The sequence below is a fragment of the Pipistrellus kuhlii genome, unplaced genomic scaffold (assembly GCF_014108245.1).
Source record: "Pipistrellus kuhlii isolate mPipKuh1 unplaced genomic scaffold, mPipKuh1.p scaffold_m20_p_2, whole genome shotgun sequence".
In the NCBI taxonomy this organism is placed as follows: Eukaryota; Metazoa; Chordata; class Mammalia; order Chiroptera; family Vespertilionidae; genus Pipistrellus; species Pipistrellus kuhlii.
In genome coordinates this window covers 110,251,621-110,271,493 of record NW_023425515.1, presented here as the reverse complement: position 1 = coordinate 110,271,493, position 19,873 = coordinate 110,251,621, and the positions used below count along the sequence as shown (strand labels likewise).

General features: G+C 38.7%; 1 protein-coding gene across 3 annotated transcripts in view; it reads left to right on the top strand.

The window, feature by feature from the left end:
- The window catches only part of LYRM4 (LYR motif containing 4), a 112,809-nt gene that overhangs the window by 44,539 nt on the left and 48,397 nt on the right, over nt 1-19,873 (top strand). The window contains exon 3 of one of the 3 annotated variants that reach the window (XM_045584232.1): nt 11,901-12,002. The exons of the other annotated variants lie outside the window; for them this stretch is intronic. Within the exon in view, the coding sequence (XP_045440188.1) occupies nt 11,901-11,987 (87 nt within the window). The 3' untranslated portion in view covers nt 11,988-12,002. Of the gene's footprint in view, nt 1-11,900; nt 12,003-19,873 lie in introns of those variants that run through there. 3 annotated transcript variants of the gene reach the window in all.

The window sequence follows — 19,873 nt, the reverse complement described above, 5'->3', positions numbered from 1 at the left end:
AGTGTCCTGGGAAAACCCCTTTTGCGGCCATTTTAAATGCCTGCTCTTTCCTCCACCCTGCCATGCTGGCTCAGTCAGCTTTCCATCCCTGCTGCCCTGGGCACAAGGCAGGCATGCATTCATTGCTTAGTCACCTGTTCACACAGCTTCCTTCACTCATTCACTCATTCATTAAACAAATATTTATGTTTTTGCCACACTTTCACCCAGCCATTAGGAATGCAGTGGTGTTAAGACAGACACAGCCTTTAAACCAGGAAGTGAGGAGGAAGGGACAATTTGAGGTAAGGCTTCCAGAAGCACTAGCCAAGGAGCAAGTAGGAGTCAGCAATGTGAAGGCCAAAGCACTAGTGACCAGAGATAAGTGTTTGTAGAGATAAGTTGCAGAGATAAGCAGGAATCCGAGACCTCTGGGACCTTGCAACCCACCCTAGAGTTTTATCCTGAGGGAAGGACCAAGGTTTAATGGGAGGTGCCACTTGCCTTACTTTCAGCTCCCTGTTTTTCTGCTGATTTCTGCACAGACCATCTGTTTATTTATTGCCCTCTGGAAGTGCCTTAAGGGCAAAGATTGTTTTAACACTGGAACCTAGAGTGGTGCCTGGCCCACAGAAGGTGCTCAGCAGGGTTTGATGGGTGGGTAAATAAATGAATGTTAGAATCCCTGGTATATGATCAAAGAAAGTTCTTTTCCTTTAAAAAAATAAATAAATAAATACCCCAGGAACTCAAGAGTTATTTATATCTTGTTTATTTTCTTTGGAGAACCAGATCCATTTTCTAAACACCAGATGGTTTAAATTAGTTTGTTAAAATGTTAATAAGGTTGATCTTTTATAACATATAAGCAATTCCTTTTTGTGTTTAACAGCAACTCCATAGAGTAATATCAAGCCTTACTAGAAGTGTGAATACCAGGTTGTTTAATCCCTATTGCCTTTTAAAGAGGACAAAGAAAAGTATAACTTTATTCTTTAAAAGCGACAGTGCCTACAATGTGGATATTAAGAAAATATAGCCGGGACCAGTTTGGCTCAATGGATAGAGCGTCGGCTTGGGGACTGAAGGGTCCCTGGTTCGATTCCGGTCAAGGGCATGTACCTTGGTTGCGGCCATATCCCCAGTGGGGGGTGTGCAGGAGGCAGCTGATCGATGACTCTCTCATCGATGTTTCTAACTCTGTCTCTCTCCCTTCCTCTCTGTATAAAATCAATAAAAAAAAATATATTTAAAAAAAAAATATATATATATATATATATATGCAAAATCATTTGTCTTCACTGCAGGCAAGTCTCAAGACAAGAAAATTGACTATCTTTAATCCCTTCCATAAAAATTTTTTATACACAAAAAGAAAATATGAGTTTGATTCTTATTATTTTTATTTTACAATACGTTTTACTGATTTTAGAGAGAGGGGAGGAAGGGATAGAGAGAGAAGGAAACAGCGTTGATGTTGATGTGAGAGAGCAACATTGATTGGCTGCCTCCTGCACACCTCCCACTGTGGATGGAGCCGGAAACCCAGGCGTGTCCCCTGACCAGAATTGAACCTGTGACCTTTTTGTGCATGGGATGACTCTCAGTCAATGAGCTACACGGGCCAGGATTGATTTTTACTGTTATTAACAACTCAAATAAGATCCAGTTGTCAGATGCTTTTTTTTTCTGCCTCTTTTGTGTATTTCTAGTTACAAAGCTAAAAGATGAAAAATGACCACTTTTATACCACATACTTGATTTAGTGCACATGTGTCAAACACAAGGCCCGCGGGCCAAATCCATCCCGCCAGGCCTTGCAATGTGGCCCGCACCGCGCTGTCATAACTGCACTCCGCTGCATTTCCATCACAATGACAGTTTATGACTGTTCAGTAAACCATTCGGCCCACGATTTAAGCTGGATTTTAGATTATGGCCCCTTCTCTGATTGAGTTCGACACCCCTAATTTAGTGGGTCTGAATGGGGAAGAGATGAGTGTAGAGAGAAATGAGATTTGATATGAAACTCGGAATAGGAGATTGCATAGGCTGGATAGAATTGCTCAGTAGTAGGCTTATTTTCCAGAAATTTTTTAACAACTGGAATCTCTTAGAATGATGTTGGTACATGATCCCTTTGGATGGAAAACCTTTGCTACACTAAAAAATAGTTACAAATATAGTAAGAACAATAATAATAATTATAGCAGCTACCATTTATTGTGTTTCTTATATGCCAGACACCATATAACCTGCTTTCACTGAGTAAGATTAACAAGGAATGATGCCAGCTACTCAAAGCTGCAGAATACCTCAGTACAGTACTTAGATTCCTTCCCAGCAGCAGAAGGAAAATGCCATATAGGGTGGAAAGCACTGGGGGTCTTTCCTTTATACATCATGGGAAAGGGCAGAAATTCCATAGCAGCATCTATTTTCTCTTTCCTGGAAGCATTACCCATCACTCTGGATTAGCCAACAAGAGATACCATTCCCAAATGCCTTTCTAAATAAAGGCACATTAGCTGTAGGTTAACAGTTCTCACGTGGAGACTACCCTAGGGTAGGAAAGGCAGAGAGGAAGAGAAGCCTTTTAGTAATGAAATAATGTGTGTGCCAGGTATTTGCACTTCGATCTAAGATTTTTGCTTTCATTGTAGTCTCTACAACTGTATGTGGCAACTGCTAGATTATAAAAATAAATTATACATGCAGATTAAATCTTTTTATAATAAAAATCTCTCTGTAACATTAAATATTCTCTCCTCTTACGTTATGGCTTCCTTGAAAATTGTTGCATTTCAACTAAGGAATATAGAAGGTCCATTGATGACAAGCAAATGTGGCCACACTAGTTACATACTTTATTTTACCACGCTGGTTAAAGGCAGAATCTAAATAGTGGTTCTTGAATAGGTCACATCTCAGAACCACTTGTTTAAAATATACATGCTCGAGTGGGTAGTTCTGAGGTTCTGGACTTCCTAGACAAAGCCACGGCTCTGAGCTGCTAAATAAAGACATGTATAGCATACCTCTTTGGTATCTATTGCCTTTTAATATCCAGGGGGCCTATGATCATGGAGAAGTTTATTCACAATTTAATGATCTATTTATTCATCTTGTATATCCAATAATTACAACTTTAAAATGGATCTTGGCTAGCCCGGCTCATGTGGCTCAGCAATTGAGAGTCCACCCATGAACTAAGAAGTGATTGGTTTGATTCCCAGTCAGGGCATATGCCTGGGTTGCAGGGTTGATCCAAGTAGGGGGGCATGCAGCTTACAGAGTGCAGGAGGAAACTGATTGATGTTTCTCTCTCATCTACGTCTCTGTCTCTCTATTCCCTTTCTCTCTCTAAAATCAATAAAAATATATTAAATATGGACCTTTGCTAATCATTTAAGCATTGAATGAAAACTAAACTCTATTTTCTTAACCAATCAGTAAGTGGGGAACCTTTTTTCTACCAGGTGCCACTTGGATATTTATAACATTTGAGGGCCATACAAAATTATCAACTGAAAAATTAGCCTGGTATATTTTATTAACTCATTCCTAATGTCTTGGCTGGGCCAGACCAAATGAATTCTCAGGCCTTATATGGCCCATAGGCCAGACGTTCCCCACCCCTGCCTTAAAGAGTAGCCAAAAATTGCAGAAGTAGTCATCATAAAACCAATGACTACACATATACTTCAGCCTAAAATAACAACACTCTTGGTTTAACTCAGGTATTCATTATGTCTACACAGCATCCTAGGGTTTCAGAAATATCACATTAATTAATGATACCTGACTCAGTTTTAATAGCAAAGAACAAGAATACCTGAGTTTATCAGGATCTGTAGTAGGTACTAGCTGATTCCTAGTCAACATCCTGGTCCTCAATCTGGTATTTGCACTTAGATCTAAGATTTTTGCTTTCATTGTAGTCTCTACAACTATATATGGCAACTGCTAGATTATAAAAATAAAGTGTACATGCAGACTAAATCTTTTTACAATAAAAATCTGAGCTGCCATTTTATGGGTAAAGTACACATGTGATGTCAGTGTGACAGTGACTGTGTGTGTGTGTGTGTGTGTGTGTGTGTGTGTGTGTTGCTTTCATTGGTGAGAAGAATATTAGTAGTAAGGATTAAAGAAGATCCTCAAAAGTAAATGTTCTCTCTTGCACATACCAAGTCTAAGATATCAGCCTTAAAACTTGTAGGAACATCCAGCAAACATTTGAGAACACAGACCTAGAGCTTAAAAGCCAATTAGAATAGGATATTCAGGTTTGAAAGTCATCTGATGAAAAGTGAAGAAACCTTGAGACTGGACTGTGTTGCCTAGAGGGAGGAGGCAGAGAGAAGAGCCCAAGAGCATTCGAGGGAGTTTTGAGGCAATATGTTGGCCATAGCCATTACTTACTGAGCGGCTCAGCAGGAAGCCTTCTTGGGAGAGGCAGTCTGGGAGCCATTTGTAATTCTGAGAGCAACTTCAGTGGAAGAGAACAGAATCCGCAGAGCAAGCTAGTGGTCCAGAGGCAGAGGCACTAAATGTTGAAGAGAAGTTCAGTAGCAAAGAACAGGAGAAACAGGAAGGAGAATACAATAGATAAAAAGACATGTAGAATAATTCTGAGGCAAAAGGAAAAATTGAAGTTCACATTTTCTTTTTTCTACGTTGTCATTCATCTTTCAATCTGGTTTGTGTTTGGGGCTGGTAAAAACTTATGTAACCAAATATATCAAATATATCAACAATTTCTTTTATACCTTTGTATGGTTTTTTTTACATGAAAATCCATTCATTTTACATGGTCCCGATCTTTTTTAAAAATGTAAAGAGCAAAACTCTCTGTATAAATTTGGGTTGTAAGATTGATGTGTATTGCTTGAGAAGAGAAAAATGAAAAGGATTTGTTACAGTAGATGTGGAGAAAGTGAGGGGAGTACATTAAGATTGGGAATTAAACCTTAGCCAGTTTTGCTCAATGCTTACTTAGATTGTCAGCCTACAGACTAAAGATTCTCAGATTTAATTCCAGAAAAGGGTATATACCTCAGTTGCATCCAGTCAATGTGTCTCTCACTCATTGATGTTTCTCTGCCTCTCTCTCTCTCTCTCCCTCCCCCCCCCCCTTCTATTCTCTCTAAAAATTCAATGGAAAAACTATCCTCTGGTGAGGATTAACAAAACAAAAAGAATGGGAATGAAAATAAGGGCAAACTTAAAATTGAATCAGCAAATAGCCAGTCCTGTTTTGCAACATTCAGGAGCAGATAGATTGGTAAGGAGAATGCAGCAGAAGTCTGGTGAGGCAGGGTTACCCAGGCAAGCATCACTGCAGTGACAAGTCACCATGCCCTGTGCTGAGAGGGACCAGTCAACTGTAGGACTCCTTAAGGAGGAAGAGCAAGCTTGGGGATGAAAGACAGAAAAGCAGAAGGTTGAGAGATTGAATGAAGTTCTAGGGCTTGGGTGTGTCATTGAGATTCCAGCTGCAACTTAAAGGTAGGGGACATTAGTAGGCAATGAGAATCATCTGATTTGAGGATATGTATAAGCCAAGATGTTTGCAAGGTTAGTAGCATGGATGCTGAAAGGCCTAAAAATACTGCAGGGGAATGAGTGGGCAGGAAAACTGAGCTAGGTAGCAAAATCATCAAAGGAAAGAAATCAGTAGATAACAGCTTCAAGTTTAGGAACAGGGTCAGACCACATTGTACATCTATGCTGCCACAGATGGTAGCCCCGGAGAAGGTGGAGTAAGCAGGTGCTATACTATGATAGTAAATTTCAGAAGAATCCACAGGTTTTATAGGTGCCTCTACCAATTATAGGCACTTCAAATTTTCTTAGTAATTATCTCCTAGAAGGTGCTGGTGTCCTCAGATTAGCCCCATAAGCAAATCTACTGATATGTAGCTGAATCATCATTTATAGTTTTGTGTTGAGACTTAGCTTACTTGTTCTACCTGAGAAACTGTGATGTGTGGCTAGAAGTAAAGGAAATTGATTAGTCTGTGTGGCTGGCATAATGAGACTCCATCTGACATAGTCACATTCCTGTGATTAGGCACAGTGAGAACTGTATGGTAAGCCACAGCCAAAAATATATTGTAAGCATCATGAGGAATGAGATTGCAAAATGTAGCTTGTATGGCTGTTGCCCCAAAGAAATTAAACATAAAATTACCATACAGTCAGCAATTCCACTTCTGAGTGTATACCCAAAAGAATTGAGAGCAGAGTCTTAAATATTTGTATAGCCATGTTTGTACCAGCATTATTCACAGTACCTAACAGGTGGAAATAGTCAAAATGTCAGTGATAAATGGATAAACAAATGTGATACATGTGTACAATGGAATGTTATTCAACCTTCTAAAGCAGTGTTTCCCAAACTTTTGACATATGTGTACCCCTTCTATAATTTTCTTAATGCTGAGTACCCCTCGTACTCATGAGAACGTAGAATTAGGCGCAGCTAAGCACGATGCAGTGCATATCTCCACCAAACTCCGGTGCAACGCATACCCCCACCAAACTCTTCCCGTACCCCTGCGGGTATGCATACCACACTTTGGGAAACACTGTTCTAAAGGAATGATGTTCTGACACATGCTATAACATGGATGAACCTTAAAGTCATTATACTAATGAAATAAGCCAGCCATGAAAGGACAAATATCGTATAATTCTACTAATATAAGGTATGTAAAATAGTCAAATGATAGACCCACACATTAGAATGGAAAGTTCTTGTTTATGGGTTCAGAGTTTCAGTTTGGTAGAATGGAAAGAATTTTGGAGATGAATAGTTATCTGTGTATTTAATGCTACAGAACTGTAACTTACAATAAAAACAGTTTAAATGATAAATTTTATGTATAACTGACAGTTATTTTTTAAATATAAATAAGATTTTAAATAAATGTTTTAAGTGACCAATTTTATTATATATGTTTTTGTTTTACCACAATAAAGGAAAACTATTTAGACTGATGGAATTATGAGGGGTGTTTGCTCCTTTTCTAAAATTGTTTTCACAATTGTGCATTTAATTCTCAGTGATAAGGAAAATTAATAAGAACATGATGTAGTAATTTTCTGATCTTACAAGGGCATATAACTGTGAACAGTTACGTACACGCATGCAAACTCATGCTTTATTCATTTATGAAATAGCAAATCTGAACTGCCAGTAAACTTCTTCCCTAAAAGGAATTCACTTTATTTTAACCATTTGTAGCAGGGAAGAATAATCAGAAAAAAACTATTTCAACCCCACCCATTTTGTTCACTTTTTCTATTTCTCTCTGGTTTACAAAAGGTCGTATGTGTACTGTTTTTCAAAATCATGATGCTCCCCATAAATTTAAGGCTGTCTTCCAGCCTCCCCCCTGGGATGAAGGATACTGCTCCCACAGACAGGAGGAGCAGGAGCAGGATGGGGTCAGCTGCCTCATCTTTTTCCCCATTTAGAAGAAGAAGAAAATAAACTTTGAAAAGGAAATCTTCATTTGGAATATATTCAATCTCTTTTATATTTTCTCTTTTCATGCTCTGTATTTTAGACTTCCCCTTGTAACCTGGATCAGAGCTTCATCCTCAACCAACCCTCTGAGTAAGGCTGCAGTACAATCGCATCATGTTTGTACAGCTTAGGATAGCATTTTCCTCCTTGGGCTGTAAAATAAGCATGATAGGCTAGCTATCTTGGGCTTCTTTCTATCACCAAAAATTACCTAATTCCCTAACTTGGCCTGGGCTCACCTTAGTCCCCTCTGTAATCTCTCTGCTCTTCTGTTAGTCTTGGCCAAATTGCCTAGGTGACAGTAATATGTGTTTTTATTTATTTTATGTTTCAGCATTCCAAGGAGAGATGAAGATGAGAGAAGTAGTTGTTGATCTAAATGTCAACTAATTCTTCACTTGGTTGAAGTGTTACCCTTGACAAGCCATGACTCTTACAAATGAAACTGCCAGAGATTAATAGCGGGTGTCAGCAGGTCTCATAAATTCTTAAATGACCTCATGTTTTGAGATATTTGTAGTAAGTGTTGGTGTGTGTGTGTGTGTGTGTGTGTGTGTGTGTGTGTGTTTTGTGAGGAAGAGGGAGATATCTGACAATCCCTGCTTTCAGAAACGTGGAGCCCATCTGGACACAGGACAAGCTTCCATGTGAATCTGTATATACATGACTTGACTGAGTATGTGCTGGTGCCTGTGTTTTCAATGGATTACATATACTTTATCAATAGAAGCCTACAGAGAAGGGTACAGAAACGCAGGTATTTAGAAAGCATTGGACAGGCATAGTGCTGAAAAGTAAAATGATGAACAGTTGATTCCAGCAGAAAGTTATAATAGAACTAGAGGCCTGGTGCATGAAAATCGTGCACAGGTGGGTGTACCCTCAGCCCAACCTGCACTTTCTCAAATTCAGGAACCCTCGGGGGATGTTCAACTGCCTGTGTAGGCCCAATCCTGAGGATCCAGCTATACCAGCAGTTAGACATCCCTCTCACAATCCAGGACCACTGGCTCCTAACTGCTCACCAGCCTGCCTGATTGATCGTCCCTAATTGCTCCCCGAACCCCCTGGTCTGGTCTCCCCTAACTGCCCCACCCACTGACGTGGACACCCCTTACTTGCCCCCCTGCTGGCCTGGTTGTCCCCAATTGCCCCTCCACCCACCATCTTGGTCACCCCTAACTACACCCCCCCCCACCTGCTAACCTGGTCACCCCTATCTGCCTCCCCTGTGGGCCTGGTCGCCTCACACAGCCTGCTGTTTGGTGGTTTGCTCACCCCTCACCAATCTTCCTGCCTGCCTGGTGGCTCCATACAGCCTGCTGCTCAGTTATTGGGTCACCTCTCACTATCTCCCTCTGCTGGCCTAGTCGTCCCATGCAGCCTGTTCGGTCATCTATTTGGTTGTGATAGTCGCTTAGGCTTTTATTTTTATAGAATAGCCGAGCATAAATAATGTTAGCAGCCACTTTGGTGCTATTACACATTGGAGTGAATTACTAATAGATTGTCTTTCTGATAGTTAAAAAATGGTGCTCTGTGTCTGTTATGAACTAAATGTTTGTGCCCCTCCAAAAGTCATATATAGAAACCTTATTTCCTGGTGTGATAATATTAGAAGATGGGATCTTTGGAGAGATAATTAGGGTTAGTAAGATCATGAGGGTGGAGTCCTTGTGAATGAGATTAGTGCCTTTATAAGAGTCCCCAGAGAGTGTGCTTCCTCTCTGCTAAATGTAGCATGCAGCTTGATTTTGAAGTGCTCAATATTCATTTCTCTGTTCCTGTCATTTTACAGGAACTACATAAAAGTCTCTTTTGCACATGATCATTAAAAAAAATGTTTTTTAATTTTCAACTTCTTTTGACTTTACTGCCAATATTGGGGTTTAAATTTGTTTAAATTTTTCTTCTTGTTCTTGAAGTGATTGATATTAAAGCTAAATGTGATTTCATTAACTTCTTTCTTTTGGAAGTTATCAGAGAAGGGAATTACTTTTAGCCATTAGGAAGATAGTTTGATTCATATATGATATATATGCTTTACTATATATGTTACACATCAGTTTTTAAAAAGAAGAAATGTTAAATCTATCAGATTTGCAGTACTTTTATTGGATTAAAAGTTAGCACTAAATAAATTAAATATTTGTAAAGAATGCTTGGTGTAGAGGGAGGCCAAGTGTCAGCATTGAATCGTATTAATGGTATCACCTCAGGCCTACGTCATCTACTTCTAGCTCATTCACAGTGATGCTAGCTTACTTCCAACCTTACGTTGGGCTTTACTTCCCTCTTAGTTGATCCAGGTTGTCTTTTAACACTGTCGTCGTCACCACATTTCTCCTGAATTCCATAGGCCAGTGATTTTAAACCTGGGTGCCACAAGAATTACTAAAACATTCAATACCTGAGTATTTATTTGGAGCAGTGACCTCTTTTCCTTTGTCAAATTTAAAAATGGCAACAGCCAACACAATAATTCTGATGTGAATGAATTAAATCATACCTATTTTTTGTCACATTGGCAAAAAATAGAATATACTTTTTGGTGTGCTGCAGAATTTTAGTAGTTATGTGTGCTATGAGATGAGAAAGGTTGAAAATCACTGCCATATAGGCCTTAGGGAAGGGATTATTACACCACTGCACATAATTACTGCCTCAGGAAGGTGTGAGCCAGGGATAAGAATAAGGTTGCTCTTTCTATTAGGTCTAGTAATAATTAATGTCGTTTTCTAATACCTTTTTTAAATCGAATTTATTTAAACAATACAACAAAATTTAATCAACAATATAGTTGCTGTTGTTTTCTACTACTTGTGCCCAATGCTCAGGAAGCATTTTAATCCCTCTGTTGTTGTAAAATTCTTGTGATTTTGATGCAAAAAATTCGGTCAATGCATTTTTGAGGCATTCTTCATTATTAAATTTTTTTCCAAGAAGAAAGTTTTGCAAAGAACGAAACAAATGGTAATCGGAAGGGGCAATATCAGGAGAATATGCAGGTTGAGGGAGAACTTCCCATTCCAACTGGCGCAGTTTTTCAGCAGTGATTCTTGCAGTATGCGGTCGTGCATTATCGTGGTGACGAATTATGCCCTTCCGATTAATCAGCGCGGGTTCTTTTTCTCTTAAAGCTTGGGCTAACCTTTCCAATTGGGCACTATACACTGCACTTGTAATGGTTTGGTTAGATGGTAAAAGTTCATAATGAAGAATTCCTTTAAAATTCCACCAAACACACAACATCACTTTTTTCACATGCAAGTCAGGTTTTGGTGTGGGCTGCGGAGCCTCATTTTTGTCCAACCATTGAGGCCGCCTTTTCAAATTAACATACAGCACCCATTGTTCATCTCCGGTAACAATTTGCTCTAAAAACGGCAAACGGTTTTGACGAGAGAGGAGCGAACTGCAAATTGTGACTCTTTGATTACGGTTGTTGTCGGTCAACTCATGAGGAACCCATTTTCCAAACTTTTGGACTTTGCCAAGTGCACGCAATTGATTGGAAATTGTTTTTTGTGAACAATTTAAAGTTGTCACAAGCTCTTGTTGGGTAATTTGAGGATTTTGCACCAAAAGAGCTTGAAGAGCTTCTTGATCAAAATTGGACACATGGCCTCGACCACTCTTGTCATCTAATGAAAAATTTCCCTCGCGAAATTTCTCAAACCAACGCTGGCATTTTCTGGCGCTAACTGCATCTTGACCAAGAGCACTACAGATGTTTTTTGCAGCCTCACTTGCTTTTCTTCCTAATTGGAACTCGTAAAGCATGCAGTGCCGAATATGCTCTTCATCCGCCATCTTCTTAGCCCTAGTTTTGCAACAAAAACCAAACCAAACACAAACTTTTTCAAGCAAAACTTGTTAATTGCACTTCACACGTTCTGTAGATACCACGTGGTTGAAGGTTATGTCAATACAAGTCAACGCCAAGCAAGATTTTAAACGAATGTTTAAAAACGACATTAGTTATTACTAGACCCGATAGTTCTGCCTATACTGGTGCTTTGCTTCGAGCTGCAATGTGGAGAAACAGGAAGGATGTGGAACAGGAAGCCAAAATGGAAAAAGCTAAATATTTTTCAGTCGCTTTTACATCACAGATTGCCAAAATATGAAGTCTGTCTATTTAAGAAACATTGATGTAAATGATTTTGTATCTCTTACACACACGCACACGCGCACACACTCTTCTGCAAAAAACAAAGAGTTTAGTTTTAGAAGCTTTTTTATTTTTTTCAGAAGAGTTATGCTTTGAAATCCTAAACACTGATTTTTAAGAAGCACAAGAGAATTTCTACATCTGAGTCTTAGTTTTCAAATAATTCACCTTAAAAGCCTGCTTGTTTACTGCAGTAAACTTCCTTTTCAGAATTGGCCTAAGTTCTGGTTTCATAAGAACTTAGTGCACATAAGAAAATTGAGTAGTATTGTGGCTTCTTTTTTTATACTTGACTGAATCACTTTTAACTGTTTTCAAAAAGCAAATCTACTCTCAAAGGATGAAACTTTGCCAACACAATCTACAAACAAATGTATGAGTTACATTCAATAAGTATTAAGTACCTACTATGTTGCCAAGTGTTATGTTGGACACCAAGGATATAAGATGAATAGACAATCTGAGTTCTCATTGTTAATCTGCTGACAATCTTAGGGTAAGACAGACATTCTCACAAACAGTTAAATACATACTGAAAAGTGATGGCATATATGGGTATGGCAGGAGCCCAGGAAGGAGTGAATGGCTTTTCAGAATGTTTTGAACAAAGATATGTCATCCCTTGAATGCATTATCTCCAAAAATGAAAGTCTTGATGGAGTATGAGATCTAGTATGTTTCTTGAAAACTATTTTCATTTCCTAATGATCATTTTTCATCTCTCTCTAAATGCATTTGACCTGACTTGTTTGCAATAATAGGAAAGGTCACTGCTACAGTATGATAACTTATTCTATAGCCCCTCAAACAGTTTGAAAAAGATAAGTTAGACTCGCACATGTGTCAGTTTGAAAAAGATAAGTTAGACTCGCACATGTGTCAAACACAAGGCCCGCGGGCCAAATCCGTCCCGCCAGGCCTTGCAGTGTGGCCCGCACCGCGCTGTCATCACTGCACTCCGCTGCGTTTCCATCACAATGACAGTTTATGACTGTTCAGTAAACCATTCAGCCCGCGATTTAGGCTGGGTTTTAGATTTTGGCCCCTTCTCTGATTGAGTTCGACACCCCTAAGTTAGAGCATATTATGACTTTAGTTGAATTTTATATTTTTGCTAGTCATTGAAATAACTTGATTCCATAAGGACATATGTGACAGCTATGGCTAAAAAGATGAAAGACTTAAGTATTCCTCAAGCCAGGGCAGTAGGAAAGAAACATGTCCTGCCAAGCCAACAAGGGAGTTTGGTCTATAGCCAAATTAAATGAGCATCCTTCACTCAGGTGATAATTGTGTTGGCAGAGAAACCTGTATGTCACAGAATTATGCCCTCAGAAATCGTCCTGAAGAACAGGGGTAGTGTTTTCTGGTCAGATAATTTAGTTCAAAGCAAGGGCATGATTATTCCTATCACCATAATGGAACCTCTTTCTGAGATCCTTATGCATACATCAACAATGCAATTTAAGGAAAGGCTTAAGAAGATATAGTAAGTATCAGATAAATTTCTAAAATCATCTGTGATTTTTGCTGCTGAAACAAACATTTCAGTAGTGGCTACACCTGTCAAGACCACAGCTCTCTTAAACACACAAAGAAATGGGAGAGCTGATAGTACTTCAATTATTGATGATGCAATTAGCAGTGTTTCCCAACCTTCTCTCATGATGAGAATCACCTGGTGGAGTTGTTAAAACACAGATTCCTGAATCCCAACTAAGAAGTGCTAAACTAGAATTTTTGGGAACATATAGGTAAAATTGTATACTTAACTAGTGCTCTAAGACAGATTTTATATACAGAGCACTAAGTTAGGTATGCAATTTTACCTATATGTTCCCAAAAATTCTAGTTTAGCACTTCTTAGTTGGGATTCAGGAATCTGTGTTTTAACAACTCCACCAGGTGATTCTCATCATGAGAGAAGGTTGGGAAACACTGAATTATATTAGTATCACTTCCACATTTTTCCTTCATATTGCCATTCTCATGTTTTACACACATATAAGACATTTACACAGTCAGGGATATTTGAGATATTTTCAAAGAGCCAACTACCCTAAGCAGAATGAGTGCTTGGGAACTATGTCATTCAGATCATTAAAGAAGCGTATTCCTGTGAACAACACTGTCTCCGTGTGATTGGTTATGTGATGGGCAATTTGGGAAAACACCAGGTTTCAGGTTTCTCTGCTTCCATGCCAACATAGATAAAATTCTATTCTCTCATTTTTGGAAATCTGACTTATATTCACCAAAACTTTAAATCACTGTGAAATATGTAATCAGCTAACATTATTCTCATTTTCAACAAGATGGAAACTTCATTTCTAAAGGCATATCTGTGAGATCATCACATTAGCAAATCTCTTTTGGTGCATTAGCCTTCAGGCACAGTACAGCCAATGATTATTTATAAACCGCAGTATTTATTAGGGTGAAAGCTATGAAAACCTTCCCATTGGCTCCTGCGAAGTTGAGGAACAGACTACAGACAGTTGAATATTCAGTATTCAAAAAAGTTTAAATCACAATTCCTTTCTCCTTGTATTGCAACAGCCCTTTGTCCTGGAATCCTCAGGAAAAAATTGTAATTATCTTACTATATTCAAATTATATTCTCTTAAATTTTTCCAACAGTCGTTCAAGAAGGGCCCATTACTTCTTCTTTTTTTCTTTAATGTATATTTTTATTTATTTCAGAGAAGAAGTGAGAGAGAGATAAACATCCATGATGAGAGAGAATCTTTGATTGGCTGCCTCCTGCACACCCACCACTGGGGATCAAGCCTGCAGTGCAAGCATGTACCCTGAATGGGAATCAAACTGTGACCTCCTGATTCTTAAGTGAAGCTCAACCACTAAGCCACATCTGCCGGGCGCATTAGTACTTCTTAAATCACCAAGTGAGGCAGAAAAGAAAAGGTGAATAAGCATATAAAATATTCAAGTGGAAAAAGCTGTGGCTTACTGGAAAGCTTTTGTACATTTTAAGGGACAGCTGTTAGTTCCAGCTGAAAGCAAGAATGAAGTCTTTGTATTTCCAGAAATTCCTTCCTGGTAGCATCTAATTCTTGACCTCTGGATCCTCCTGGGGTCGAGTTTATGCTGTTATGTATGCACTGGCTCAGCATCCCTCTCCAGAAATCCAAAACTCATACAGATCACACATTTACATATAGCCACAGAAATCTCCACAGGTGTCTGGATTGCCTCTTCATGAAATTCTGCTTACTGCAATATTTTCAAAGTCTTTAGCTGAGAATCTAGGTTCTCAATAAGTGGAAGGCATTCTTCCTCCAGTTGTAATTGACACGTGAATGGCAGAATTTTAGTGCATTAATTATGCCCCCGGTGCCTCCAAGGCCAATTGGCTAAGAAACGGTGGATTAGTGATTAGCTGTAAAAAATCAAAAGATTGGCTTGTATTTTATATTCTCAATTCATCTCGATTTTTTGAAGAATTTAAACTTTCCTAAGCACAATACCTATTTAAAAGAAAGGGAGGAAAATATTTATATTTTCACCTCAGTTTATTATTTGGGACCTTAAGATTGCCAACTATGACTATAAAAATAGAATAAAAATTATAGGAAAATACAAAGACCAAGAAAGGATTTAAGAAATCTAACATTTTATTTGCCTTGTTACCCTTCTTAAAGTAATCATTAACTAAGTTTATAAGTAACCCCCTTCTGAGAGGAAGTGTCCCAATGACACCAAACAGGAAGAAGCACACTGAATGATCATCAGTTTAATTTTTGTAACAAATCCTAGTGAAAATTTCTCTGTGCAATATATGTTCCTTGGGTTCTACTCATTATCCCCTCTGGGCAAAGCCTGGAGTGGGAAGTGATGGATATATATATTCCTCGTTTTAACCACAATCATTGATTCTAAAAGTGACACTCTCCTTGATACTATCACTGATGCCCTGGAGGATGAAATTAGTGGCTTTTCTCTTAATGGAAGTGAAATTTTCATGATTTTAAATATTCTATAGAGCTTTCATTGCCCTGTACAGATGCATTGTAAGATCTAAACACAGGCAGCAGCTAATGGGAGACTGTTCCTCCTTCACCCTAATGAACAACAACAAAAGAATCAGCAGCCAGAAATATTTCCAAAGAATCTGCTGTAGAAAACATTGGGTCTGAGGGTAGAGAACTGAAGACAGGAGGCAGCTTTCTTCAATTTGCATTTTGAGTCACAGTTTTCACTGTTAAGGAGATCAGGGCCAGAAGTGATGTCACCGGGCCCCTCCTCCTTGGACCTGGTGTATTATACTTCAATCTTCAGTTTCCTATGTCACTTCACTGGTATTATTCCACAGCAGCAAGTGCTGCCAGGAATCTGCCTGTGTTCTCCAGAGTAGCTTCCTATTGAAAGCCTGTTACTATATTTTGAAAGGTGGTTCATTACTCTAAGATATACTTTTTTATCAAAGTAATTTCTTTCTTTGTATATATATTTAAACATGAGCCATACACTCAGGAAAACTGACCATAGAAAATGACTAGGACATAATGGACACTCAGTAAACAGTCAATTTGTAAATTTATAAAAGCTTAGAAGATGACATGATGAATTATTAATCACTCTTGTATTCATTAATTGTTCTTTAATAACAATTTAGTGAAATTTCAAAAGGTGTTAATATAATTATTATTAATTTAATAGGAAATGATTACCTTTTTAAACATTATAGTTACTCTTTAAAGTATGGCATCTTTAATGCTGCCAGTTCTTGTTCTAGGGCTGATTCAGACCTCATGCTTCGCTAGCCCTACACATCTTGGGTGCATACCTGAAAGTACTGCCCAGATTAGAATCCTGGCTCAGCTCAAGGAGTAGCTTTTGAGAAACTTGCAGACAGAGGATTCCAGTTTCTTAAGCAATGCCCATAGCATAGCTCCATATACAGTGTTTGTGACAGGCTTGATATGTTTAATTGCTGTGTTTGGTATTAACAAATGTGTAATGGCACAAAGCTCAAGAAATTTTATTCCATCTCTGGCTAATTCATATTAAGGGAAAGAAGGACAGATGGTTGAAAACAGCCATAGAATATTATATTACATGTCTGCAAAAATCATTAGACAGTAGTTAAAGAGATGTTATTAATGGATCATATTCACTTGGGGAGTCATGTTTCTAGAATGCATATTAAAGCAAAGATACTTCTGGTATTTTTAATGTAATCAGGGCCAAAAGACAAACATGTCTTTCTGTGTAATTAGAAAATAGATTTATTGACTGAAAAGAACCTGCTATGCTGCCTGGCTCTGCATCATTGGGGAAGTTACTGCTTTTATCTCCTAACACCAAGGAGTAAAATACAACTATTGGGTACAAGCCCTGTAATTCACTGAAAGAATATATTATTGTATTATTGATATATTCTGGGGAGATGAAGAAAGGGTAAAATTACTATTTCTAAAAGTCATCTAAAGCCAATTTTTAAAAACCCATGGACAACTAACCAATTTGTGAACTATGAATGAATAACTTTAATTTCTCAAATGTTGAAACATGGCCTTTTAGAATTAATACAAACATCAGCATTTTGACTTTGTGAGCATGAGAATGAATTTGGTGTGTTTATGTCTGTGTGACAAACAGCATGTCTGTAAGATGATAGACAGCCCTTTAGGCCAGGGACTGTAACTTATGGTGGTCCCTCTTCCACAGAACGGAGCTTTTCGTTCTGTAGGTCCTGAATGTCAGGATCAGTTTCTCCTTAGGGCCTCTGCCATCGCAAAACAAAATCAGGACCCGCTGAGTGAATTTAGCATTGAAGCAAAAGGAATGGAGGTGTTCGTGAAACTGGGCTCATTGTTCTTAGGTAGTCTAGGGCTTCCTCTCACTCAGTGTTTGGAAATGCTCTAAAGAAGTTGTTTTTCTGGGCTTTCTGAAAATGGCTGCTCTTCCAATGGCGTTTCCCATACAGGAGCAGCCCATATGTCGGCATGCTTTCCCAGAATGTCAGAGTGGTTGGGTTTGCAGCATGTTTTTACTTGTTAACTCTTAGATCCGCTGCCAGCCTCTGGCTTCCATGTAGGCCAGAATCACATAGTGTGTCTCAAGAGCCCATTTAGACACGGGAGTGAATTCCTTTATGCAGCCCGCGGTGTTCATTGTGTGTGGACTCAGGAGCACCTTTTCTGAAATATGACCTGGAGCTAATTCACATGCATGGTTGTGTGTTATCACTGCAGGTTATGGACTCTTTTCTGATAGAGTGGTGATTTACAGGATGCTGTACCAGAAACTGATGGCCTCTGAGTAGATTTCCTCCATTCATAACTCTCTCTATCCTTCCACCTAAAAATAATAAAGTAAACAGTTTAAACATGCTGTATAAATCTGCCATGCCTGACAAGCAGGGGATTATCTCAGCACCTTCCATAACAGTGGCCTGAAAACATCACAGTTTGCTCTTGAGTTTCCAGCACAGAAAGAGGTGCTTTGCCATCACTTTGCACTCAAAATATTTATATGGTTGGTTAACAAGCATCAGCTGTTTATTCTTATATTGTGGCTATAGAAAGTTTTAGGTTTATTCCTAATTTAAAAAATAAATATTGGCTCCTTTTAGCATTCATTGTCACCTTCCCTACTCACCCCCACGCCCCACCACCACCACCAATCATCCATTTTTTTTTTCTATATATATTTTATTGATTTTCCACAGAGAGGAAGGAATAGGGATAGAGAGCTAGAAACATCGATGAGAGAGAAACATCGACCAGCTGCCTCCTGCACATCCTTCACCGTGGATGTACCCGCAACCAACGTACATGCCCTTGACCGGAATCGAACCCCGGACCTTTCCGTCCGCAGACGGACGCTCTATCCACTGAGCCAAACCAGTCTCGGCCAATCATCCATTTTTGACATGTGTATATCTTTCTCAGGCAAGAGGTATAAACTTTGAACTGGAATAAATCTTCCAAGTGTTAGATGTCAAATTGCTTTAGTGATTCATACTTGTAAACCTAGGAACTGAAGGAATGGAGGACTCTTACGAAGCAGTTTTAATGTTTTGCTTGACAAGAAGAGAATAGTAGCTAGAGATGGATATAGTGCTGGTGAATGATTAGGGATTTTGTTGGCATTGGGAAGGTTGGTTCAAGATAAGTATTGCTTTTTTTATTTTTATTACATGTGTAATCCATAGTTATGCTAATATTTTAAAAAGAAAATTTGTTCATAATTCTTCTGTTATGAAATACTATTATTTTCATGTATATCCTTCCAGAATGTTACTTCTACAAATAGATACCTATGAATGTGTGTCTTTCATTAATTGGAATTCTGCTAATCCTTTTATAATTTTATGTTCTCCTAGTTAAAATTAACATTTTTCAAAAATATGCATGCCTGACCGAAACCAGTTTGGCTCAGTGGTAGAGCATTGGTCTGCGGACTTAAAGGTCCCAGGTTCGATTCCGGTCAGGGGCATGTATGTTGGTTGCGGACACATTCCCGGTAGGGGGTGTGCAGGAGGCAGCTGGTCAATGTTTCTCTCTCATCGACGTTTCTAGCTCTCTATCCCTCTCCCTTCCTCTCTGTAAAAAATCAATAAAATATATTTTTTAAAAATATTGATATATGCATGCCTTATCATTTTTAAGTGGACACAGAGGGCCACTGAAAGCATCACCATCATGTTTTGCTGTTGGACTTTAGATCCCTTTTATTGTCTGCTACTTTAAATAGTGCTCTGATGAACATCTTTGTAGTGTATCTTTGTTCATTTATCTAGCTGTTTGTTTAGGATAGATTACTGGAAATAAACTTGTTAGATTAAAATGTATACCTAACAGAAGTAGATGTCCAACTGGGGAGGGGAAGTGGGTATTTGTTTTTAGTATTCAACTACTGTATTACCCCATGCTATGTATGAGATTAGATGAAATCTTGTTCTTCATATGGCCATATTTAAAAGGAATAAAGTGAGAAATGCTGTTTTATACCTAATTAATTTTGGGGTGACAGACCCTTTGGGAACCTGGCCAGTTTTGCTCAGTTGTTAGAGCGTTGGCCTGTGGACCAAAGAGTCTTGAGTTCGATTCCCAGGCAAGGGCATGTATCTCAGTTGCAGGCTCAGTCCCAGGTCCCAGTTCGGGTTCATGCAGGAGGCAACCAGCTGATGTGACTCTCACATCAATGTTTCTCTC